The 25,217-nt window shown below is 48.2% G+C and overlaps 1 protein-coding gene across 2 annotated transcripts in view; it reads right to left on the bottom strand.

The window, feature by feature from the left end:
- PTPN1 (protein tyrosine phosphatase non-receptor type 1) overlaps window positions 1-14,573 on the bottom strand; it is a 55,852-nt gene extending 41,279 nt beyond the window's left edge. Inside the window, exon 1 of one of the 2 annotated variants that reach the window (XM_037059893.1) lies at window positions 14,337-14,573. In XM_037059893.1, the coding sequence (XP_036915788.1) occupies window positions 14,337-14,399 (63 nt within the window). In that variant the 5' untranslated portion in view covers window positions 14,400-14,573. The remainder of the gene's footprint in view (window positions 1-14,336) is intronic. The other variant, XM_037059894.1, reaches the window with a different exon arrangement.
- Window positions 14,574-25,217: the final 10,644 nt, after the last annotated feature.

The raw sequence follows: 25,217 nt of genomic DNA, 5'->3' as shown, positions 1-25,217 counted from the left end.
ACTGAGGAAGAACAGTCAGAGGAAAGGGCAGGGGTGGGAGGGGATCCCTGATGAACTCCACCAGTAAAGCGAGAGTTGGGGCTAGTTAGAGAAAAGAGAAGACAGCAAAGGAAGAAGGGAAAAAAGAGTTAGGGAAACTGGGATAAGAGGACATTCAAGAAACAAACACAAATCAACCATGTTAAAGGGCATTACGATGAGGATTCAAACCACCCACTGGATAAGCAACAAGGAAGCTAACAGAGACCTGTCAAGAATTATTTTAGTGGCTTAGTAGGGTGGAGCCTAACTCCCCTACTGGGGAGTGACAGGGAGGTAAACAAGGGACTCAGTGACCTATTATTTCAAACATGTCACCTGGACAAGGAAAGGACACAGCAGTGGCTTCGGGGAGAACTGCAGTTGTAGGATGCCTCAGAATGCTTAAACAGTCCAAGTAAATTGGCAACAGAGAGGGAGGGCTAAGGACACACAGCTAAGAGAGTCTCTACATTGTGACTTTACGCCACAGCCACAGGGCGCCTCAGACAGGGACAAAGAGAGGCTCCCCCTCCGCGGGAGAAACGAGGCAGAGGGGATGGGGGGGCGGGTACAACGGCCAGAGCTGAGGGCGAGAGATCCGAGGTTACAGACTGGATTTCCAGGGCTCAGTCTATCCAAGGGGGAGATTTCCTCCAGCAGCACTTGGGAGCCTGGGCCCAGGCGGAGAAAGGCGGGCATCTGGCCTGGTGCAGAGCTAGAGTGGGTCAAGTATGCCGAGGCTAGAAGGTGGGCAAAAGGGCTGGGGGTGCTGGAGAGGCAGCACCTCAAGTGACTGACCAAGGTCTTAGGTGTAGAAGATGAGAAGCGCACTCAGGGACAGGAAAGGGGCCGCTGGAATCCGGATGCAGAAAACCCAGAGATGGGGAAGCAACCAAGTGAGCAAGGTGGACGTGCACGAGGCTGTGACTGGAGAGAGGAGGGGCTGGGCCCGAGGATCTGTCAAAGGCACGAAAGATCCCAAGGCCAGGGCCTGCCTATGGGAAGGAGACTTCAGAACAGGAGGGCCAAGGGGAGGATGTGGGGTCAGTCAGTTGCCTGACATGGCCAAGGGGTGACAGCAGCCATGAAACAGAGGAACATCTGTGAGCCGAGTAAGTTATGGGGGGAGGGAGGAACGCAAAGGGGCCCAGCTAAGATACAACTAGCATAGTACGGGCAAGAGATTAAACAGTTCCCCAGTGCAGTGCGGCAATTCACCGACCGGGAAAGCTTGGGGGACCCTCTCTGTGACACAGGCACACTCACAGCTTTATCTCACTCCCCACAGCGAACCTGAAGACAGCGCATAACCGCTGAACTGGGGGTCCCATCCAGAGGATAGACTTCTGTTTTATAAAGAACGCTTTTTTATAATCTTTCTTATTTGCCCCTGTCTTAAAAACAATTGCTTTCCCGCACAATACCTTGGCCATTTAATGGCTCCGTTGAGAGGCTTGTGAACTACCGTTTTTCTCCTCCACACACGTACTTCTGCTGTGTAAATGGCTCCAAAATAAAACTAGGAGAAAAGCCACTTTAATTGCCCCCCATCATTAAAAGAAAACTGGTCAAAGCTTCTTTTATTCTGTTTTGTTACCCCCTGTTAGGGGAAACTCTCCCCTTTTCAAGTCTTTAATGACTAGTAGCTGACAATTATTTTTTAATTGTTCAACTTCCACACGTAATCTTCACAGCTGGAATCAGAAGAAGGAAAAAGGAGATGTTTTCACAACTTTAATGGTTTGCGATATCTAATGCTGACTGCTTCTATATGGCAAGAAGCATTTAGTGACTGTGAATGCAAAGCAACATTTACTAAGTCATTTAGAATTCTCAAGATAATTCTGATTTAAATCAATTATAAAAAGTCATAGAATTTATAACCACATCCAAAATATACAAATGCCTAAAACTTAAAGCCTGTCGCTAAGCCATTAAAACTCAGATAATTACGGGTAACTTGGTTATTTTATAAGGTACTTAACCTGAAAGAATCACTCAAATAAAGCCATCTGTGTATGAAGAACTGCTGATAAACAGACCACATACTGGGATAAGCCGGCCAGGATCATTACACATATCCTTTAAAATTCACAATGAATAAATGAGACCTTTATTTTCAAAGTATCAGCTGCAAATCAGGGGGCTAGCCACATATTTTCAATTTATTCTTAGTGAGTCAGGCTTACACTTAAAGATCCTTTTAAAAAAATACCCTGCACAGTAAACAGAATTCTATTTTTTGCACAGACTGAAGACAGTATCTGCAAACACACTTGGATAAGAAAAATAAAACTCTTTACGCAAAGTTATCAGTTCATTGCAACAAATACCACACGACCTGCCTACAAAGTGTGCAACACTCCCCGGTTGGCCCTCCAGGGCTCTAAGACTCACCAGCAAACAAACATCCTGGAGGAGACACCTTCACAGACGACCTCACTACACGGTTGTGTGAGGTCAATGCCTCAACGTAACTGCCACTATGTCACCCTATTAGAAGGGTTCAGAGGCCATTACCACAATCAAGGTGAGAAGAAATGGCAGAGAAAATAGAAAAGGAACAGAGGGAAATATATATACACCTAGATAAGGGCGGGCAAAAGTAGGTTCACAGTTGTTTAACCCCACCAACCAGGTCTTCCACCTCTTCTTCCTGCCCCCAATTCCCATAAGCCACCTCTTCCTGAGTGTCCCCACAATACCTGCAACCCAGGGCTATGAGAACTCTCAACACTCTGAACTGGGATTCGCTCTGTTCAGCCCTTCTGTTAACTGGACTATTAAGTACTAAGTTTTCTAAGGGACCAGAGCTTGCTCACCACTTATCCTCCCTAGCTGGCACAGAAGCTGGCCCCTAGGACCTGCTCATGTACTGGCCAAGTAATTCAATGAACGCATGCTGCCTGCAAGCAGCTTCTGATCTAGAACAGAGGAGGAGATGTAGGGGAGATGAAAAGCTTCGAGGAGACACAGCTCTTCAGTTGCAGGTTTTTGGGGTTTTTTTAAAGGTTTTATTTATTTATTTTTAGAAAGAGGAGAAGGAGAGGGGGAGAAACATCAATGTATGGTTGCCTTTCGTGGGTCCCCTGCTGGGAACTGGCCTGCAACCCAGGCATGTGCCCTGACTGGGAATCAAACTGCGATCCTCTGGTTCACAGGCCCATGCTCAATCCACTGAGCTACACCAGCCAGGGCTCAGTTGCAGGTTTTAATGTTGTATGTACAAGACAGTGCAAAGGGGCTACGCTATTGGGTCACATGATTCAGGAATGCTAGGGTGCCAAGCTGGTTTTGTCCTTTTGAGATGCAGCTTCAGGAAGGAAGGTACAAAACTTAGAACAAAGACTTGATTGTTTCATAATGGTAAAAAATCTGCCTTAACTATTGCTTGTTCTAATTTGTCATATACAACCTACCTTCTATGAAATAACAGATGTTCAAGAAGGACCAAAGAAAAAGCATGTCATGCAATATAATACGTGCTTCTGCTGCTAAATGGAAATAGAGACTTTGTAACCTAGATATCTATTTTATTTTTATCATGGCTATCACTTATTTCACCCCGATAGAAGAGGTAGGGTAGAGAAACCATCTAAACGTGAACTCAGACAGGTGACAAACAGTATGATTTCTAATCATAAACAAGTATATTTGGGTAAGTCATTGCTTTTGACCAATTCTCATAGGGACCACTCAGTTCCATTTCCAAGTTGGTCATCAAAAATAGTTCATGGAAATAACTGAACATGACATAAAAATACAGTCACACTCAGCTGCCCAAGGTGGAAAAAAATGGTGGCAACTTCCAACTTCCTCAAAATAGCAGAAGGGGGCTGAGGATGAAAGGAGGAGGGAAAGCATCTGGGCTCCGATTGCATCCCGGAGTTTAATGTCAAGGGCACTCTCTCAGGCGTTCTCACACTAGCCACCAATCCTTAACTCTGGCTCATCTTCCCTTGCTTAGGAGGCTAAAGCAGCTTTTAAAAACTATCTTAAATCTAACATTCCTATCAAACTCCAGGCAAAAAAGCCAGCCTGGAGTATAGAGGTGGCGAAGCCCAGTGCCTCCAGAGGCTGGGCAGCACACACGAGCGAGGACAATGCGACTCACCAGGGAACTGTGAACTGAAGAGCACACCCGGGTCCGTCCAACAGGAGCAGGGTCCCCCCGCTCAGCAGACGACTGCCAAGGGGGGCCAAGCAGTGTGGTTTTCAGGTTTTTCAAGCCAGAAGTCTGGATTTGTAGGCGATTCCTCCGGATTTATAAACAATGGCCCAAAACTAAACTCCTCTTTTTGTTCTGACACTGGGAGAACCAAGTGAAACATGACCGGGTGGCCAATTTGTGATATCTAGGGAAGGTCGGATGTCATCTAGATCTGGGCAACGGTCAAATCTACAAACTAACCCTTCCTTTGTCCCAGCAAGCCACAGAGGCTCAGCACAGCCCCTCATCTCTCTCTGCAGCTGTGCAGCAGCGTGAGCAAGCAAAGCTGGCTTCAGGACAGGGGGTCTCAGGCAGACAACATCCAGGCTCTGACACCTAACTGTCCCCCTAAAACATTTCCAATTAAAGGCCAATTTACGGTGTCTAATAAATGGTACTGCATGAAAGCATTCTGCACTGTGCCTGGGGCACAAAACAGAATTCAATAAACTTCAGCTATTATTGAGTTTTATTATGTATGAGGGTAGAACAGAGACCAGACTGTGCATTTCTCCACTGAATGGGAGTTTTTGAACCAATTATAAAACCCAATAATCCCCATTAAAGATGAGAAAAATTTCAAAGGGGACCACATTCATCAATGTGGCACTGGGTGATTTTAATTATGAAATTTTAAAGCTCTGCCCCACCTTTAGATAAAGGAGAAGACAGAACGTCCAAAACCAGCCTGAGATGGACATGAAACCCCATTTTTTCCCAAAAAGGTTGCCCCACTTTCCTGGCTCCTCTATGACCATGTAGTTGTGGAACATAGACCCAAACCACGCTGCAAAGCTGTCTGGTCTAATCAGCATGTTTTACAGATGCCCCCTGTAACCCCTCCCTGGTTCCACAGCCGTCACAGGCAGACTCAGAAGCCCCAGCCCTGTTTCCATCACCTCACGACCCCTGGGGGCATGTATGTGTTTGAGGTGGTTGGTTACGGGGAGCCCACAACTACAGCTTTGAAACCAAACTGCTCTGTGGGAAACCCATCATCAGCTTTGCAGACAGACACTACCCCCAGCCCTTGGGAGCAAGAGGCTCTCCCATCTAAAGGGGCAGGCCAGGGAAGGGCCCCTGTGCCCAACCAAAGGCTTGCTCTGATGTAGCTCAGGTTGGTCGGCATCTTTTAAAAATCCTCTAATATCAACTATGCCGGGGGCTAAAACCACTGGCCTGGAACAAGAGTTCCAAACCTACGTTGTTTACTGGGAAAGCAGATTCACTAAGCAAAGGCATCTATGATTTGCAAATAACGTTACTATGCTTCAAACTGTCCAACTTCCAAAGCACTGAGAGGTATTTTTTGAAATGCAGCCTAGGTAGAGAATATAGATTGTGCCCTACATTCAAAATTCGTCTTTCTAGAAAGCATGTTTCAATGTCAAAGGATAGAAAGCAAGCCGTGAATAGGAGACTAAAATTAGCTCAAACCACAAATAACCTAACACACTTATCACTTCCTTATGATCAACTACAAAAATCAAACACTGAAGGCATTTACAAAACTGAAGGTGTGGTGCCAAATTAATCCTTTACCTTCAGCTGCATCCCTCCCTCCTTCTAAAATGGACCTGGTGTGTAAATGTTACCAAGAAGTGACATGTTATTAATGTGGAGGCAAGTGCAAGGGGAGCCACTAGAGCGAAGTTTTGCTCCGTGAATAAAACAGCCTGCACCGCGCAGTGCTCAAGTGGTTAGAACGGTAACCACCTCCTCGCACCGAGGATAAGAAATTTTCCACGTCGGACCACACCCACCTCCAGCTGTGTTTCACACCCGGCACTAGGGGTGCACCAGCCCCCACTGCAAACCAAAGCTCACCTCGTCTCCCACAGCCCTGTTCAGTCCCTACTCTGAACAGCAGCATCTTCCCACGAACGTGGGAAGACGTGTGCGGGGAAACACTAAGGCTTGTGGTCAACAAGTAGTGGAACAGGTCGCCAAAGGAAGTTTAGTTGACAACTGTGTGTTGGTGAAGAAAAGGCAAAGGGTCGGCTCCACTGCACCCACTGCCACAGAGGCTGTCTCTGCAGGGTGACTGTGTTCCCACAAGCTGTCTGGGTGAGATTCAAGCTCAAGATTTGAACGATGGGTGGAGGGGAGTGCTGAAGTCCAGGTGAGTACAGAAGCTACTACCTGCTGGTGGAGACTCAAGTGTTTCTCAAACTCTCAAAAGCATTTAGAAAAAGAAGGGAAAGTAGCAGACCTGGGTAGTTATTTGTGGTGAGAACAGATGAAATGAAACACTGCCAACGACATTAACATTCCTGGGATATATCAAGAAAATTGTCAGTAGCACATGAGGACTATTTAAACCTACTTAGAAACAGGAGCACGACTGGTACATGAAGGACCCACTCCTTGGAATCCCAGCATCACAGAATATTCAAGGGATATAAGGACCAGCTGATTCTTCTGTGTAGCCAGGTCACCTGGTGTACTGGGGGCTGCTCCAGCAATGTGGCTTGGTGCCTGCAAACCCCATGTAGCTTAAGGCAACTTCCTGATCTTGCTCCATTCTGTTTCACTCCATCTCCAAGAGCGATCCTAAAGACCCTGGCACTGAGGAGGTGGTGCCCAGGTAGTAGAGAATAAGAATGCCCTTCTCTCTAAGATGCTCATAAGATACAGCCTAAGTCAGGGTAAAAACAACAAAGCAATGTGAATAGAAAACACAAAACAAAATAACCGCCTCCACAAAAAGGCCACTGGGTATCTTCTCGGAGGTCCCTTCTTCCTGCACAAAAAGGAACCTCACAAGTATCTGTGGCCCCGTGAAGGGACACTCTGCCCTTATCCTAGCAGAAGCAAACTAAACCCCGACTATCTGTGTGGTGAGGTAGCACAAAGTCTGAAAGGAGCAAATCTAAGAGTGACCAGTGTCTAACCACCAGGGAGTGTAAAGCTAATCTATCACACTGTGCTAAACGCGGCTTGCGTATGTGTTCTCCTGAGTGAAGTTATATTCAGAATCGATTTCACCCGCACCCATTTTTAAGTACGCCCATGTTCTGAAGAGAGCTCCCACTATCTGGAATAATTACGGATGTCCACTTTCCTGTAAGCAATTCACAATAGTGTTCGATCCTCCGGGTTAATCAGTGCTCATCAGAATAAAAACTAGCTAAGCTGTCTGCTGGAATTCAGCATGGCAATGTTTAAATGAGATTCTCCAAAAGGAAGAGAAGCACCAACAAGAGACCCGCGAAGAAGGGGAAACAGGGAGAGGTGTTTCATAACAGAGTAACGGAGGCAGGGAATAGTTTTCTTTCTCTAATCACTAAACAATACATTTTCAAAGTACATTTTTGGAAACCCAGCTTTGCTATATGCTCATCTTATCTTTGCAAGTGGTGTTGCTCACCCACAAAAGCCACAAACACAGCCGAGGCTTATCCTCCTTCATCTGTACAAGAAAACATGCCTCACTTGGTCTTTGGGAAGAAGCCTCTGCAGTAAAAGAGAAGCAGCCCACCGAGGACACAGACCACTTGGGCCCAGAGCTTCCCATCAACAGTGGTTACATCTCAACAAGGATCTAGAATTTCCTGGCACAGTACTCTATTAATAGTAGTGGGGAACATACATATTCTCCAAAGAAAATACAGGCCTCGAGTGTTACTTAGCTAATAAGCCACATTTGCTTTTCGAGTCCACACTAAAGAACTGAGTTCTGGAAGCACCATGGTGCACCATAAAACTTCACTGCCTTGGCAGAAACACAAGCATTCAGAACTTCTCATTGAATCATGTCACTTAAAAAGAAAAAGACTGAAAATCACTGACCTCTAAGATGCTCTTACAATACAGTTATTACTGTGTCTGCAGTATCACTTGTACCACATCCCAAGGTCAACTCACTGGTGTGTGTATATGTGGGGGGGTGTTAAACTTTTCTTTGGCTATTTATTTGGGGGGGGGAATCTTCCACATAAAATGGTCTTGTTTCCAGTTCTCAGACATTCCACACTTACAAACTGTCAGTCACAGACTCATGGTTATGCTGAGCTGCCTTAAAAAAGGAGAAGACAGCAGCTAGCAAACTACACAAAGTACAGCATTCTTTCTAAAATGCTGGAGACTTAGGTACTTTCTTCTCAAGTACTGCAGATATGTAAACCATCACACTATTCAAATGAAGTTTGGACCAGATGCCGGTTTCTTTAAAAAATTACAACATAAAGGGCAGCTACTCTTTACGTACCTAGCTAGGGCTGGATCTTTCGTAAATTCTCAAGAATCAGTTCCTCTATCTTTTACAGGAAAAACCACCCAATTGCTACTTAAGAGAAAAAATAACTCATGTGTCAGGGCTACTCATTTTCCCACATTACTAAATCAAATGAAGCCTACTTATTAAGAATGCTTAATTTAGTACCTCTTGGGAAAAAAAACCAGTCAATTCTTTCACATCCTTAACTATCCTCACAGAACTAATATACATTTCTTAGCCTAACTGCACCCACTAAAGCCCACAGGTCCTACAAAACTGAGAACCCCCTGCAGTGTTCTACAAGGGTTTCTTCAGGAACACTGAATTCTCTTTGAAAGCACATTGAAGCCTTTTACCACTGAAAGTGAACTTGGTGATCAGTTAGCCCAGGATAACTTTTACAAAGGGAGGGACTAAGCCCAAAGAAAGGAAGAGACCCACTCAGCATTGTTGGAGTTAGAGCCAAGACCATAGAAAAAGCAAAAGACTAAAGCACTCTGTTGGCCTAGAGGGGGGTCTGAAGAATGTTAGCCTGCAGCACGTACACTCTGAAACAAACCACAGACTGCCGATGGCTGTCACTACGGCGAACCCTATTTTATATCTCACAATCCAAAAACGTTTTACAAACCAACTACATTCGAAGCCCTTCTAGAAGGCACCATGTGAGAATAAGTCAGGAGTGATGAGGACAGAGTAATCCAACAATCCTTAGAGAGACAGATACACCACCTGCAGACTTCCCATCAAGTTCACCAATTATCAATTTGATGTTCAAGTTCCTGTGAAAGGAACCGGAGGCACCAACTTCCACTGGGTAAGAAAGGCTTGAGCCTGTCTTCCCAGTCACCAAGTGGGCAGTACAAAGAAAGTGCTTATCTGGCCACGGCTCACAACGGGGCGGGGGGGGGGGGGGGGGGGNGGGGGGGGGGGGGGGCGCTTTCTCCGAGAGTGACCTCTGCTATCAGTACTGTCTTCCCTCGCCCCACTTGTGCCCTCCCCGCCCCCTGCAGAATGGGAGTTGAGAACTATGTCTTGTCTGTCTTCATACTGTCAGGGCCTCGGAAGTGCTGACAACAAATTCAAGGCCAGCACTTGTTAGGCACTTACTCTGTGCCAGGTGTAGAGGACACTGAGATGAATGAGAAAGAGACTCGCCAGCCTCAGGAAGCTGGGACTGGGAGGAGATAGGCCCGGATCTAAAGAATCAGCTGCCATGAGAGCGGGGCTTCCGAAGGGGTAAGCATGAAGCTGTACACAGACGCACGGGCGAGAGCGAAGGTTTAGCACGAGGAGGCACACTCCTCTGAATGTCTGAGTGGGGCAGGCAAGTCAGACACAGCGTGGAGCCAAGGAGCAAAGGGACAAAAGAGGGGGTGAGTCTGAGAAACGCCGTGCCTTCCGGTGTGGCTAGAACAGAAGGTACCTGGGAGGGGATGGCTGGAAGCTGGCTGCCATACTAAGGAGCTTGGACCTTACAAGCAACAGGAAAGCACCGGAAGTAGTTAAACAGAGGAGTGGCAGGCTCAGGTCTGTTTTTAACACAGTTACCAGCTATCACATGAAGATACACATGGCGGGGTAGGGGGAGGTGCGGAGAGACTTCCAGGGACCATGTTAACGTGAGACTGGTCTCGCTCATTTCTAGAGACGATGGTGGTATTACAGGCAAAGTTTGAGAATCTGGGCCGCTGGGCTGGCAGCACGGATGCCGCAGCGACCGATCAACAAAACGTGGTAGGGGGAATCAAGAAGTAGTCCCAAGTCCCCTGCACTCCTTGATACTCAAAACACACACAGAGTGCCTAACACCAAACTACGCTGGCTCAGAACAATGACCCAGTTAGACTGTCCGTGTTCCGGAACATGGGCAGCAGCAAGAGACACGCCAGGCCTGTCTGTCAGTGCTAGCTGGTTACCGTGAGCGAACGAACACCGTGGGGAGGAATGCCCGAGTGTGCGAAACCCACGTGGGTTCAGGTAGGCTCAAGAAAGGCACCTGCAATTAAAAGCACATCATGGGACAATATTTCCACACTCTAAAACACCAGAAAACAGACAATACAAAAACAGAAAAAGGAAAGGAAAAGGCACAATCATTATCCCAACAGTTTACACTTTGAGAACCCCCTATGGGAAATTTCGTATGCATTCCTTTCATGAAATTCAGTGTATATTTAATCGCATTATTCAATACCAGGTGTTTTTATAGGTTTAGTGGAGTTATTCATGCTAAAATGCAAAATGCAGTGGGAAGGCCATGGAGCCCAACAGCAGATCCCTAGCAACTGAAAATCATATGCATTACCATTGCCCGCCCAGCCGCCGGCCTGTGTTCATGCACTTCCAGAAGTACAAAGTATCCCTATAAATACACCAGGGATGTCAAACTAACTAATAATGATAGCAGAGAGTTCCCTCCACTGTTTCTCCTTGTGCTTCCAGTTAATTCAATAGGAGCCCAGACAATTATAAAGGGCTTAACACCATTTCCAAAGCAGTGATCAGACACCTAAATTTAGTTCACCCAAACCAGGGCTAAACCAGAACATTTAGATCTAATGGGTCACTCAAGATGACTAGTACTTCCCAGTCTCTCCATGTCATTTCCGTCTGTCTTTTTTTTTTCTTCTAAGTGAAGTGAGTCACAGTGTATAGATCTGTCTCCTCTTCACAAAATACAGCTTTTCTCTGAAGAGAATGGTATTTAAATAAGCATTATTGAAAATTTTTAATATTCATCTCCTTGGACTAAAACAACATAAGGTGTGCATAGAAGTGAAAAATGTTAGTGAACCACTGTATAACATGGTCTTAACCTAGACAGGCATTAGGCCATATTGCATAATGAAAGCAGCGATGAAGCAGCTATGAAAGCAAATGTCAATTGGAAGACTGGCCCATTTTATAAAGCCTGACTCTAACATGGGCCTGCCTCAGGCCCCAAGCTACAGTGGCAACCTCCTTTATGTTAAACAATCAAATCATTCACATTGAAAAGTAGTGAACAGTGTGAGAGAATCAAAGACTTTAGAGAAAGAGCAAAACACCTTACCCAAACCTTAAAACTATAGGTGGAAGGCAGCTTATCACTTATTTTCATTCTTCCAAGCCCTGTCTTCTCATTCTAGCTCCAAAAATCACTCCTTTTTCTCTTTCTGCGCTCTGTCTCCTCTTGGACAGTCAGACCAACTCAAACTCTAAGCTCGTTAAGTATTACTTCCACTTTTCAAATCAGGCATACAGTTGTTTCAATGATAGAAAACAATTTTTAAAGCCATCTACATGTGTTATCAAAGCAGAATTCTTATAGACCTACGTGCACACTAGTATCTACGCTATTGATTAACGCTAACAGGTAAAAACATGGTTATGCTCACAGGTTAAGTTTGCATAGAATCTTCGCCCAATACTTTGCTTTTCTAAACAACCATGTTCCTCTGTGTTCACGTTTACTTTACCCCTTGTTCATTTCCCAATTGTTGCCAAGTTTTTGGATCTTTTTTTTTCTAGTTACAAATGTTAGTGTCTGAAAAGAACTGCACTGCCTTGTTTACAAAATTTTAAGTAGAAATTATATTTTTCTAATCACAATAGACTAAGCAAGCTCAAATTGACTTTGTACAAGACTGTCCTCATAGTGACCCCCTGTGAATTGTTAATTTTGTTTAAACTTCCACTTTCTCCCAACCGGAAACACATTTCTTGGAATTCCTGAAAAAGAATGATTTTGGTAAATTGACACACACTTTGGAAAGTCTGCTACTTTCAATTCAAGGTCACTGGAACTCTGTTTTTAAAAATGCCACACTGCCCAATAAAGGCCACTTTCAATTCAAAAAGAAGAGCTTCTGATTTCAATTTTAGAAATGAAAAATACTTGTATGGTAGAGGTTTTCTAGAAAGCCCACAACGGACAACTCTCTAAGGTCAAAAGAAGGCACCTCCAGGATCCTGGCAGTCCATTAGCTCAGGGAATCTCAACACACAGCAATCCTGACAGTCTTGGAGTTCAAATGCAGTAGGGCCACTTAAGAACAATGAGGGAAATAAATACCAACATGCTCCAAGCTCTGGCCTAAAACGGTAAAAAAATCAAATTCAACTAAGAACTTTTTAGAATATGAATTTGTTGCTAACTCAGTTTTGGGATTCGAGATTTTCCCCAGCACCTTCTGGGGGCCTGCGCTACTTGTGTATCGTGCACCACAACATCCAGCATTTCAGGGCGAGTTTTTCATTGAGAGCCACACCAGACTCCATTGCATTCACTCTGACATAGACACCACATCTACACATCCTCAGAGTCACTAGGAAAATTCACTCAATTTCTTCTGGTAGACTAGACACAGGATACCAATTGGATATATTTACCAATCACTCTAATACAGACCATAGTGGCTATAAATATTAGTCTATCAATAACAAATATACACTATAGTCTGAGTAAAAAGAATCCTGTCAAATAAGCTGGATGCAAATGCACATGAAACCAAGCTGCCAAAAAAAAAAAAAAAAGGATTTTGTTAGTCAAGCATACCAAAGAATTGCTCAAAGCGTTTTTTCTTTTTTAAGTGGAGCTCAAAATAGATTTTAATACTACCAGCTGATGGATCTCCCAATTTGCCTTTGAGCCTATAAGCTGGTAACAGAATCAACTACCTTCTCCCTTTACACTGGTCACAAAATCTATTCTGTGCATCGTTTATTGAAAATACCGTGTGTGGTTTTGGTTAATCCTCACAACCCCCGCACTGACATTTAATCAGGAGCACATATTTTCTTGAGAGGATCTAGCTGCCTGCGAAGGCAGACGGCTGGCTTAGGGTTTTGAACCCGAGGTTTGAGATGTATGTCAGGAACCTTCCTAACTTTTCTTTGTGAACCACCGATAATAACCCTCACCGCAGAAGAGGGCTGGGAAGGGTCCTATCATTTCAGTCCGAAGGAGAAGATCGGGGAAGGGTGCTATTTCAGAGAGGGTAAAAACGTCAACTTCCCCTGGCCCTGCCAGAAAGGGTAGCACTTTGGCCCCAGTGAAGTGGGCACTCGGGCCTCCGGGCTGGGGAGATCTCTGGCCTGATACTGCCGTGGCTAGCGGCAGCTCCTCATTCAGCTGGTAGAATGACTGTCTCCCTCCGACAGACCTTCCCTGATCCGCTTCCCCGAGCCGGCCCACCTCCCGCTGGAGGGTTTTGTTTTCTTCACTATCTGACACTATCTGCTTGTGTGTTGGACCGCCCTATTCGACTCAAAGCTCCACGCGGGATAAAGGCTTGTCTGTCTCGTTCCAGAGACACCACCTCCAGCGCCTAAGCAGTGCCTAGCTCGGAACCGGCACTCCGATTCCCGTCCATTAAATGAATGAACAGGAAGGGGGAAGGGGGCTGTCATCCTGGGGACTCCTGCCGCGCGCTGAGGCTGGGGGAAAGGAAATGTGAAAGAGGAGGGGGAGCAACCCTTCCCCCCTGGGAGACAAAGGAAGAGAGCCTGAGGTGGTCCAGTCTAGAAAAGGAAGTGGTGGGGGTGTTCGACCAACCCCAGGGGACAAAGAGTGGCTTGGAAGGGGGGCGGGGCCGGGGTGCGAGGGATTCGCGCCGAGAACACAGACCGGCGGCCTCCGGGCGTGAGAGGTCACCGGGCTGGAGGATGCGAGGGAAGTGCGGGATCAAAGGGGACTGCGAGGTCCGGGGAAGACGCAGGCCCACCCGAGGGACAAAGAGACGCGGAGCTGGGGGGCGGCCTCGGCGGCCGTCGGATCGAATCCTCAAGCGGCAGGGCCGAGGCGGAGGTCGAGACCCAGAGAGTGAACGGAGCCCCGGGTTCTGAGGGTAGGTTCACGCGGCCTAAGCAAAGGGCCTGCCGCGCTCCCGGGCGCTCCCGCACCTGGTAAATGGCCGCCCAACTCCCGGCCTTGTCGATCTGCTCGAACTCCTTTTCCATCTCCATGACGGGCCAGGGCGGCTGCTGCGCCTCCTCCTCTGCCCACTGCGCCGTCTGCCGCTCTAGGCCGCGTCGCGCACTCAGCCGGGAGTCCCGCTGCTAGACTCGACTCCCGCCGCTACCGCCGCCCTAGCCGCTGCTTCTTCATGTCAACCCGGCAGCCGGAAGTACGCACCGCGCTACCTCGGCCTCCGCCCCTTAGGCGTGAGAGCCAATCAGTGGCCGAGCACGTCGGCCAGCACTTCCTCGGGGCGGAGCTAGGGGGAGGTACAGAGGGAAGCGGCCTCAGCCCCGCGAGACGTCTTGCAGTGCTCGCTCCCTCCTCCGGTACCGGACTCGAGGTTTGGGCGTGGCGCTCGCCCGTTGCCTAGGCGACCGTGGGAGCCCCGCCCATAGCGCGTGGGTTTGCACGGCCTCCGCGGATCGTGAGATCAAACCTACAGTGGGCCCGTTGAGTAACAGGGTGGCCTTGAAGTAGTCATGTATTTTCCTGCAGCTCCAGGGCCCAGGCCTCAGTGCTCCAAGCTGGAGAATGGGCCTGAGAAGCATACTCTGTTTCCTCCTGCCTCCCGCCTCTGGCCAAATGTCTGCTAATTTATTTTAAAGATTTTATTTATTTATTTTTAGGGGGAGGCGGGGGAAGAAAGAGGGAGAGAAACATCAAAGTGTGGATGCCTCTTGCGCGCCCCCTACCAGGGACCTGGCCTGCATCCCAGGCATGCGCCCTGACTGCGAATCCGACTTGAGATCCTTGAGATCCTTTGGTTCGCAGGCCAGACCAATCCACTGAGCCACCCTGAGCCACACCAGCCAGGGCCGCCCATTTTTTTTTCATGGAAGTTAGAGCTTCATGATTCACGAGGCTTCTGAGGAAGGCACCCTACTCTCTGTACTGTCCTTGTACTGAAATGCAAGGCTTCTGTTTGGGATCGCCAATTAAGGGTTCCTCAAATGAATGGATTGGAGTCCTGGCTGGAGAGGTCCCTTCAAAGGATCAAGGACATGTTGCTCAGACTGGACTCTGTGGAGCACAAATTCCATGGTGCGTTAGTGTGTCGAATGATGCAGATTTCTTGGTCCAACTCCAAAGGATTCGGATATCAAAAATCTGTGCTTTTTACCGGCAACCCCAGCTAATTGTACACTTAACGATCCTGGAAGCACATATGAGAAGGGCTAGTCAGGTTGCCTTCCTGCAGGTTCTACTTGAAGCCCCCCAGCTCTGGCCCGGCACATTGTATGGACTGTGAACTGCATGGCATCAGAGAACCTAGAGCAGGGCGTATCAACCTCATCTTCAGGGGGGACCACATCAGCCTTGCTGTTGCCTTCAAAGGGCCAAACGTAATTTCAGCTCCTTAACAGGTAAGGAGTCATTACATTTATACAGCCCTAAAATTACATTCAGCCTTTTGAAGGCAACCTCAAGGCTGATGTGGGCCTGGTGAGGATGTTTGACACCCCTGATCTAGAGGACTGAATCATCTCTGGTCCCTGTTTGCAGCCCCAGCCTGTCCAGAGAGCAGCTGCTGGCCTTGCTGGTTGAATTAATTCTTTGAATGCTTGTGGCAGGCACTGGGCCTGGCATTCCAAGTACACACTCTCAATCTCCACAGCAATCCTACGACGTAGGCACTACTATTATAAGTAGTTTCTGGATGAGGAAACCTAGGTGCAGAGAAAGAAAAGCACTTGTCCAGAATAGCATTGCACATTGGTGTGAAGGCCAGGATTCTAACCCAGTCTCCAAAGGAATGCTTGCCCTGGAGCCAGGCTGCCTGGGTCCAAATTCCAGTTCTACTAAATACTAGCTATGCAACCTTTAGGGAAATACATAACTTTCTCTGCCTCTGATCCCTTCTTTGTAAAATTAGGATAATAGAAGTACCCACTTGATAGGGGTGGTATGAAGATTGACTGAGTATAGTACTACAGTGAGTGGATCAGTAAATATTAGCCCTAATTATTATATACCTCCAAATAATAGCGAGTGGGAAGGTGTATGCATTCTTATTAGTAAATGCAGCTGGTTTCCTAGGTAGTGCCTTTAGGAACTGAGTGTTCCGTGAAAGAAATTAACAAAAGATGCTCATTGTGGCGAAAAGTTCGGGAACCCCACAATTGGAGGCTGCCTAATTGAAGAGTTAGTCAATTTAAGGGACTCTCCAGGCACTGGTATACTCTTCCTGCCCTCACTGATTTGAGCGCTATTTGGTCTGGCACTCACAGAGTTCGGGGAAAGAGAGAGCGAGGCTGGTGCATTCCTCCCCCTGTGGGCTGAGTTAAATAAGTAAACAAATCAAATGCCCATGTGGAGCCCAAGTGGCCCTCATGTCTGCAGGGAGTGTCACCCAACGACTGGAGTGGCCTCTGAGTGGGGCCAAAGCTATGCACAAGATCTTGATAAAGGAGAGGGGGGCTGTGGCAGTCTGAAGCAGGGTCCACGTTTGGGCTGTTTAGGGGTTGTGTTAGTTTCCTAAAGGTGCTGTAACAACTGGCCACAAATTTGATGGCTTAAGACAGATAAGGTACAGGGCCATATCCCTCTGAAGGCTCTAGAGGAGAGCCTTCCTCACCTCTTCTCACTCTGGGCCGCTCAGAGTGGAGTTGGCTTGTGGCAGCAACACTCCCACCCCTGTCTCCATCTGTACACAGTGTTCTTGTCTGTGTCTCCCCCTCTACCCTCTGTTTAATCTCCCTGAACTTCCTGTCTGATATTCCGTGGGGTGGAGGGACCCACGGTGCTGGAGTCCTTCACACCTTTCTGAGGCTTCCTCCCATCTGTGAGGCTCACCGATTCCCTGCCAACACCGGGCCTTGGACCAGCCCGGCCCTGGTATGCCCCAGAGATATGACGGTGGTGATGGGAATCTTTTAGTGATGACTGGTTAGAAAATAAACAAATGGCCGTGTGTCATGAGAGCTGAAACCTTTTCCTGGCAGGCATGATGTCACCCGGTTGCTCTGGCCTTTCCTTCACAGATTTAGCTAATGGAGGGAATCAATGACCCATTAAACTTTTTAAAATGTCCTGCAGAGTTGTCAGTGGAGAAGGATGGCTGTTTCCCAGGGATCATCGACTCCTAACTGAGCAGTGTCAGCAAGTTGCCTGGTAAAATCGGTCCTGGTATTTTTCCTGGCAGTTGGCTCAGTGTTAAGAGCTCAGGATCCAGAGTGAAACCAAATTGGTCTCTGATGAAATGCCGTGTCCTCAGAGAGGCCCCTTCTGATGCCTCCTAATAAACGATGCCCGTCACTCTATCCCTTTTCCTTCTTCCCACTTATCAGGCATTTGGTGCCGTGTTTTCTCCCTGGTGTGACCACGTGGCATTATGTTACATATTTGTTTCAGGTGTTTATCGTCTGTCTCCACCACTAAATGTAGACGGCATGGAGGAAAGGAACTAAGTCAATTTGGTTCAATGCCATCTTCCTTAAGCTACATGAGTCCTTGGAGAGTTTGAGAACCTGAGAGGACAGGGCTTCTTTCCACCCAAGAGACCCAGAGCTGAAGGGTCCTCAGGGTCACCCAACTCCCTCTGTCCACCACTGAGGACACGTAGCCAGGGAGGGAAGGGGCCATTCCCTCGGAGATTCACACATGCTCTCCTAACATAGTTTGGGCAGCTCGACTAGTTGGCTACTTTGGGGTCAGCCAGAGACGCCCCTAAGACGGAATAACAGACTGGGGCCAAGCCAAAGTCCAAAGCACTGGGAACTCGAGGCACAAAGCTTTCCACCTACAGCCAAAAGGGCGCTGGAAAACAATGTCATCTAGCACTTTCTCTGTCCTGCAGGTCAGGTGCTGTCCCATTTGTCACATGAGAAGAGGGCTGCTCGGAGGGTAAACCCCCAAATACGCAACAGGCTCAGCCGGTTAGAAGCCTCTAAATCCTGGGCCAGCTCCTCACTAGCTTTCAGGCCTTGGGCAAGTTGCTTAACCCCCTGCTGGCAGCCGGGATACTTTCCACTGAGAAAAATCCAGCTTCAAGTGGCTTTCACAAACCAGGGGATTTACTGGCTCATGGAACTGGGAAGTCCAAAGATGACTTGCTTTAGGCAAAGTTGCTAAACTTTGGGGCTGAAACCAAGTCATCATGACTGTCTCTCACCAGCTCCTTTCTCTGCTTCCCCGGGCTTAGCTTTCCTCTCAGGCAGGCTGTCCCCGTGAGGTACCCAGATGGCCGCAGCAGCTCCGGGCTCTTGATCCTGCGCACTCCACAGCTCCGATAGAAAGAGCACTCCCTGCCCCCTGCCCCGCCCCCCCACCCTGGGGCTGGCAGCATCAGTCCAGTTGAGTTTCATATACCATCTTTAAACTGAGGGAAATATTGGCAAGTGAAGAGATGGAGGCCCAGAGAAGTCAATTTCTTAGCCAAGGTCACACAGCTATAACTGGTGAAATGGGATTTACATGCAGGCCGTCTGGTCTTAGCCTCTGTGTTCTCAGCCAGGACGTTCAGGCTCTGCAGGGACTCCCATGAGCTCTAAAAAGACAACAACAATGAAGAGTTAATAACAGTAATAATATCACGGCAACAACATGGTGAAGCCTGTGCTATTATAATCCCCTATTTGAACCAAGGCACAGAAAGGTTATGCAACTTGCCCATGGTCACACAGCTAAGAAATGGGGAACCCAGGATTTGAACCCGGTTTAGCTCTAGATTCTGCCTCCAGTTCCGAAATTCTGTTAACATAGGCGAGTTCTGTACTGTTTCAGAACTCACCGGAAGGTTAATAGCCCAGAGAGCTGCCTGTTCTCATCTTCGCTGGGCTTTTTTCCCATCCTTATAAAGACTCCCCCTGCTCTCCACCCCCACAAAGTATTTTAGACTTTACTTGAAGCCATTAAAAAAAAACAAAGATAAATACATAAATTGAATCCTGAGCTGCCTGTCCTCTAAGGGTGACTGTCCCAGTGGGGGGAAGGGAAGGCGCTCAGGGGGAACTAGGGCATCACATGGGTTCTGAGAAAGGAGGGCCAGAGGCCAGGGGGGAGGTTGGAGAAGGAAGTCGGGCGTTGGCCTCATGCTCTCAGCAAAGGAGGAGCCTGGGAGTGTTTCCAGAGGTCACTGAAACCGCCCCTCCACCCCCAGTTTAGAGGTTCAGATGGGAGGACACTCGGGTTGCACACGCAGTGCTCCCAGGCGCAGGTTCTGGAATCTGGCTCACTTGGGCTCGGTGCCCTTGGACAAGCTCCTTACCCTTTCTGGTCCTCGTTCTCGCAATTGTTGGATGAGATGGTGTCTCGGCCTGGTCTCTAGGTCACAGCAAGGACTTAGTGATTGTAACTGAGGTCACTACGATTGTACAGGTTGCGGAGTGGAAAAAGCAGGCTGCCCTCTGTCTCCAGATGTCTCCATAGTATATGTTGCAACCTGCTGTTTACATCTGTGATTTTTGTCCTGTGTGTGGAGACAAGCAGGGTCGGCGGGCTTTGTGGTGTGCACACACCTGTGTGTTTGCACGCGCCTGTGTGTTTGCGCTCTGCTGTTGCTGTCTTGAGATTCTTAACCAGTTTTGAACAAAGGGCCCCGCATGGGTTTTTTGCGCCAGGCCCCGGCAATCATGTAGTCAGCCCTGTGGTAAGATTCTGGAGTTCAATTTCTTGCCAGTGGGTTAGAAGCAGTTTCTGTCTTTGAAGGTGGGAATGGTCTTCCCGCTTTGTTCTGAGGCGACCCACTGCTCTTGGGGGAAGTCCTAAAACAGTGACATCATCCAGATGCAGATTCTCCATATTGGGTTGCTTATTGTTCTTTAGTAATAGTTACACATGAAGGGCATCAACTTCGGGCCAGGTCCTGTGCTGCCCTAGCATTTTACCTCCACTATCCGCCTAGATCTCCCCAGCAACCCCAGGAGAGGGTCTGCCGTTAACCTCAATTCACAGTAAGGAAACAGAGTGGTTATGTGACTTGTCCACCGCTGCACAGCAGTGGATAACGTCTGGATACATCTGTAAATTGAGTGGGTCTGTAGCAGGACTTTTAGAGAAAAAGAATTACCTTCTAAGTTCACATTGAAACAGAGGTGTTCCTGGAGTCCTTGGGAGAGATATGTATCTTTTTGATCGAGTATTTGCACCAGTCCTTTCATATTTGAAGATGGAAATGGTCTTCCGTTTGAGACCCGACTGTGCAGAGAGAGAGGGGCTGGCCTGGACCTCTCTTCCCCTTGTGCTGGAGGGAGGCCCATGGAGAGGACCACACTTTGTGTGACTAAAAGCAGAGGGACCCAGATTTGGGGGACTATGCTTACAACTCTCATGCTGGCCTCACCTGGGCAGTAGGGAAAAGCGAGAGGGCAAGGGCTCTCCTCCGAAGGACCTGGGTCGTGCCATTGCCCACATCTGGGGTAGGCAAGGGGTGGGGCGGCTCTGAACTCTAGTGAGCAAGAGTCAGGGAGCCTCCATCGTGGGGGGTAGACTGGCTTCCACAACGTGGTGGCAGGCGAGAGAAAGGAGGGAGAAGATGGGCATCAGGGAAAGTACGATGCGGGCGCATGGGCTCCGGGAGCTATTCGCTTACAATCTCATTTGGGGTTTTCCTTTTCCGCATTGTGTCATTCCCATGTGTCATCCCCAAGGCTTCAGCAGAATGTTGTCCCCTGCTATGGGCTCATCTTAGTTGCTGGCTCAGATACTAATTGTCCCCGATCTCAATTCTCCTCTTCTTTCATAGAAACAGAATTGTAGAGACTAGAATTTCCCAGCATAAAGGCTGGATTTCCAAGCTTCCCTTGAAGCTAGATATGCCGTGTGACTTCATGGTGGCCAACAGCATATGGGTGGGAGTGATGTGGTTCACTTCTGAATCAGCCCTTAAGGCCCAGGGGGCAGTGGGGGTGTGGAGCAGGGGAAGTTCTTTCTTTTACCAATCCTCCATCTTGCTGCCTGGAATGTGGACATTGTGGGCCTCACCAGAGACTGTGTGGACAAGGGCATCATGGGAAAAATGGACGAGGACAACATGCAAGGAGCCTGGCACACTGGCCCTGTGATCATCCACAGACTGATCACACCCAGAATGACACACGAGAGACAGAGGAAGGGCTGCCATTCAGCCGACGTACCCACGTCCAGTCTTCCTGGTTGCTTTGTTAGTGGGGGTCTCGGTAACTGTAGCCAGCCTATATTCTAATTAACCTAGCCCTGTTTCATGGGGTTGTTAAGGAGGAGAATTGGTTCTGCCTCCAGGTCAAGAGGGTGTCGGGGATGGGGAAGCATCCTAGTGCAGGCAGTAAAGAGATGGTAGACACGAGCAGAAGTCCTGGAAGGGAAGGCTTAGTGTGGTTGCCAAGCAACCACAAGGATTGCTTGGCCATGCTTGGACAGGTCCATGGGACATGTAAACACCCCCAGAGATGCTGAATAATACCTTGCAGAAAGAACCCGATAAAAGTTTGGTCTTCTTAAAGTCATGGGGTCCTATTGTTATTTAGCTATTAAAGGGGAAGTTGGAAATTTTGGGGACAGCTGGGGTTATAAATAGTGCCCAGCAAAGGTTAATTTCCTCCTGAGGCAGATACTGTTGGTTGCCTATCTACCCATCACTCACCCCCACCTTCTTGGCTGCCACAGCCCAGCCCACAACAGAGGCTGAAACAGTGAGATGCGCCACCTTTGCAGTTAACATGTGGGCCTGTGACTCAGTCCTGGCCAGCAGGGTGTGAGGCAAACTCTGCCCGGTATGTATGTGTGTGTGTGGGGGGGGAGGTTGTTCTGGAGAAGGGTTGTACCTCTCCTAAGAGAGTCACAAGGGGGGAGGTGATATGCCTCTTCTTTACCAGACTAGGGAGGGAGGGGCCCAGAGATCGAAAACACCTGGGTTCTCGACAACAACGTCATGTCGCTGACCTGTCCCTGTGACCACCTCGCTCTGGGCTTCTTGAAAAGATCGTATATATATATACGCTTTTATTGTTGAAGCTCCTTTGGTTTAGCTTAGCCGAATGCATGCTACACAATCCGGTCTTTTCTCTCTGCTGCCCTCCAGCCCTGTGGAGGGGTCACAATGTCCCTTTAGCCACGTCCCTTTTCCAGAGCACCAGCCGTTTTGGAAATCAAGATCCTTTGGAAACCACCTGCTGCAATTTGTCATCACCGTCCTTCTAAGTAAGAATCTCCCTTATCACTCTTGACTTCTTCATTTCAGGGGCGAGATCCGTATTTGGCTGGGTGAAGGCAGAGCTTCAGCCTCTGAGCTAACATCTAACTTGGCACGGACCAAGCCTCCCATGCCAGCATTACCAGTCCGCATGTGTGTCTCTCCCAGCCAAGGAGGAGCCGCTCATGGCCCGGACTGTACGGCGTTCTTCTTGGTATATCCCCAGGGCAGCCCAGGACCTGCGGGGCAGGAGCTGCTCCCTAAATGCTTGTTAAATGAATCTATGAAGGAATGAATCATCTATCCCGAATTTTATTGCCTCTGTAAACAGAGCCAATCTCCCTCCCACGGCCCTCCTACAGGACTCTAGGACAAGACAGTTCTTGCAGCGATACAGCCAGGAAAACAGAAGTTACTCTGATTCTCAGTTCCAAAGTAGCTTCTAGCCCCCCTCTCCTTAAATTACCTTCAGTCCACCGCCCACTGTTGGCTCAGGCTCCGCGCGGAGCTGCCTCTGCCCAACCCGGTCTTCTCAGAAAAAAAGAAGGGAGGAGGCGGAGAAGGAAGGGAACTGCCTTTGTAGTTAAGTCATTTCAAGAAACATGGAAGAACTAAAGTGAGAAGCAATTCAAAGTGGGTAGTTTCTCATTGAGAACTGTAAGTTTTAGCGTTGGAGGGGGGTATTTTTATACTCCTTTTTTAAAAAGATTTTTATTCGTTTATATTTAGACAGAGGGAAAGGGAAGAAGAAAGAGAGGAAGAGAAACATCAATGTGTGGCTCCTCTCATGTGGGCCCCACTGGGGACCTGGCCCACACATCCTGCAACCCAGGCATGTGCCCTGACTGGGAATCAAACCAGCGACCCTTGGTTTCACAATATTCCTTAATTCTTTTCCTACTCACCAAAGTACACACACTTAATGAAGAAATCTTGAAAATTGCGTATGAAAGAGAGAAATCGTACTTTTTCCACTAACCACCTATCACAGTCGCTAACATTTTGGCACGTGGATTTTCACATTCCCTTAGTTCTCGCTGTCTCTCCCTCTACCCCCATCTCCACCTTTACCTTGGCCTCTCCCCTCCTTCACCCTGTCTGTCTGTCTCCAGGTCTCTTCATCCCACTGAAATGTTCCCAAGCTCTTTGCCTTCATCCTTTCCGGCAACAACCTGTCTGCAGGGTCTAATTCCCACCTTGCAAAGCAGCTGGAGACCAGGTCCGCCTCCTCTGTGGTACTTCCTGTGAAGTCCAAGTACATTTTCTTTGAACTTTGGTGATCACTGTCTCTCTCTCCCTCCTCCTTCTCCTCTTCCTTCTTCTTTTTTGATTTTAATTTTCTTTTTCAATGGCTTTTCTATCCCTTCTCTCAGGCACCAGTTGTCTGTTTTGTTTTCTCATCTGAGGACAAGCTCATCAACCCTAAAGAGGGGGTAGAAGAAGGGGAGAGATGGGGAGAGAAACATCAGTGTGAGAGAGAAGCACTGACTGGCCGCCTACCGCACGTGCCCCGACTGGGGACCAAGGACTAAACCTGCAACCCAGACACATGTCCTGACCGGGAATCAAACCCGCAAACTTTCAGTCTACGGGATGAGTCTCCAACCAACCGAGCCACACTGGCCAGGGCTCTTCTTGCTCTAAACTGTTGCTTCAGTCTACATGCCAGTGTCTTCTTGCTCTCCATGCATCATGTAGGGATGCTTTTGGCTGCAAGTAACACCCAATCTGACTAACAGTAGCTTAAGTAGGTCAGAGTTTATTTTCCCCACAGAACCGGAAGCCTGGGGATAGGTGTTCACTCCTCATGCTGGACACCCATGTCCCTTCAACCCGTGGTGTTCATGCCTGCAGCTCTCTGGCTGAAAGCTTCCTCCAGCCACAGGAGCAGGCCCAGCTCACCTCAGGGTCAGGTTGGGGGTTCTCTGGACTGTGTGCCTTCAGAAGCAGCTCTCAACCAAATAACTAATGAAAGGTGGTGGATAAAAATCTGAGCTCCTTGCTCCTCAAGTAGGGCACCTAGAGGTGTGGTCTTTACAGCATCTCAGAGACCCCCAATAGGCATGAGCCCCACTTGCCCACAGTGGCAACCTGCTCGTGAATGCCTCTTTCCTTCCCCGCTCCTCAACAGGTGCTTCCAAGATCTCCTCTCAAATAAGAAACATTCTTGCATTCCAGCCCTTGCCTCAGAGTTGGCTTCTGGACAAACTCAGCCCCGGGCAGCTGACTTTGGCTTTTCCTTGTGTCTAACTAACTTAAAAGCTTCAAATAGAAGTGTTTTCCTTGACCAGCTATGACTCTACAAACTTCCAGCATCTTTAAAAGAGGAGGGCATCCCACCGTCTAGTCTTCAGGATATCAAAACTGCTGGTCTCTGTGTAGGGACCCCTATTATACCTGCTTTGCACCAGGTACTTTATATACACGTCCAATACAGTGATGTTATGAGCCTTCTGGCCCTGTGAGCCTCTCAGTCTAAGTTCAGAGGTCACCTGGCGGCTGGGGCCAGCCACCTCTCTTCAGGGCTCCCTGTGAAGCCAAGTCAGCAGGATGGTTCCCCAGTTCCGAGCCCCTAGAGCCACCAGTCTAGCTTCAACGGAGGGTGTATAGAACTTTGAATCAAATCGGAGATCGAGATCGAAGTTTTCTATAAGTAAATTTTTTGAAATGTATAACAAGATAGGGAAAAATATATAAAAGTGCACATCTTCAATAA

Source organism: Sturnira hondurensis, unplaced genomic scaffold, assembly GCF_014824575.4.
Source record: "Sturnira hondurensis isolate 20B ecotype Veracruz unplaced genomic scaffold, ASM1482457v3 Scaffold0011378, whole genome shotgun sequence".
In the NCBI taxonomy this organism is placed as follows: Eukaryota; Metazoa; Chordata; class Mammalia; order Chiroptera; family Phyllostomidae; genus Sturnira; species Sturnira hondurensis.
Note: the sequence above shows the minus strand (reverse complement) of the source record. Positions and strands in the feature narration are given on the sequence as shown.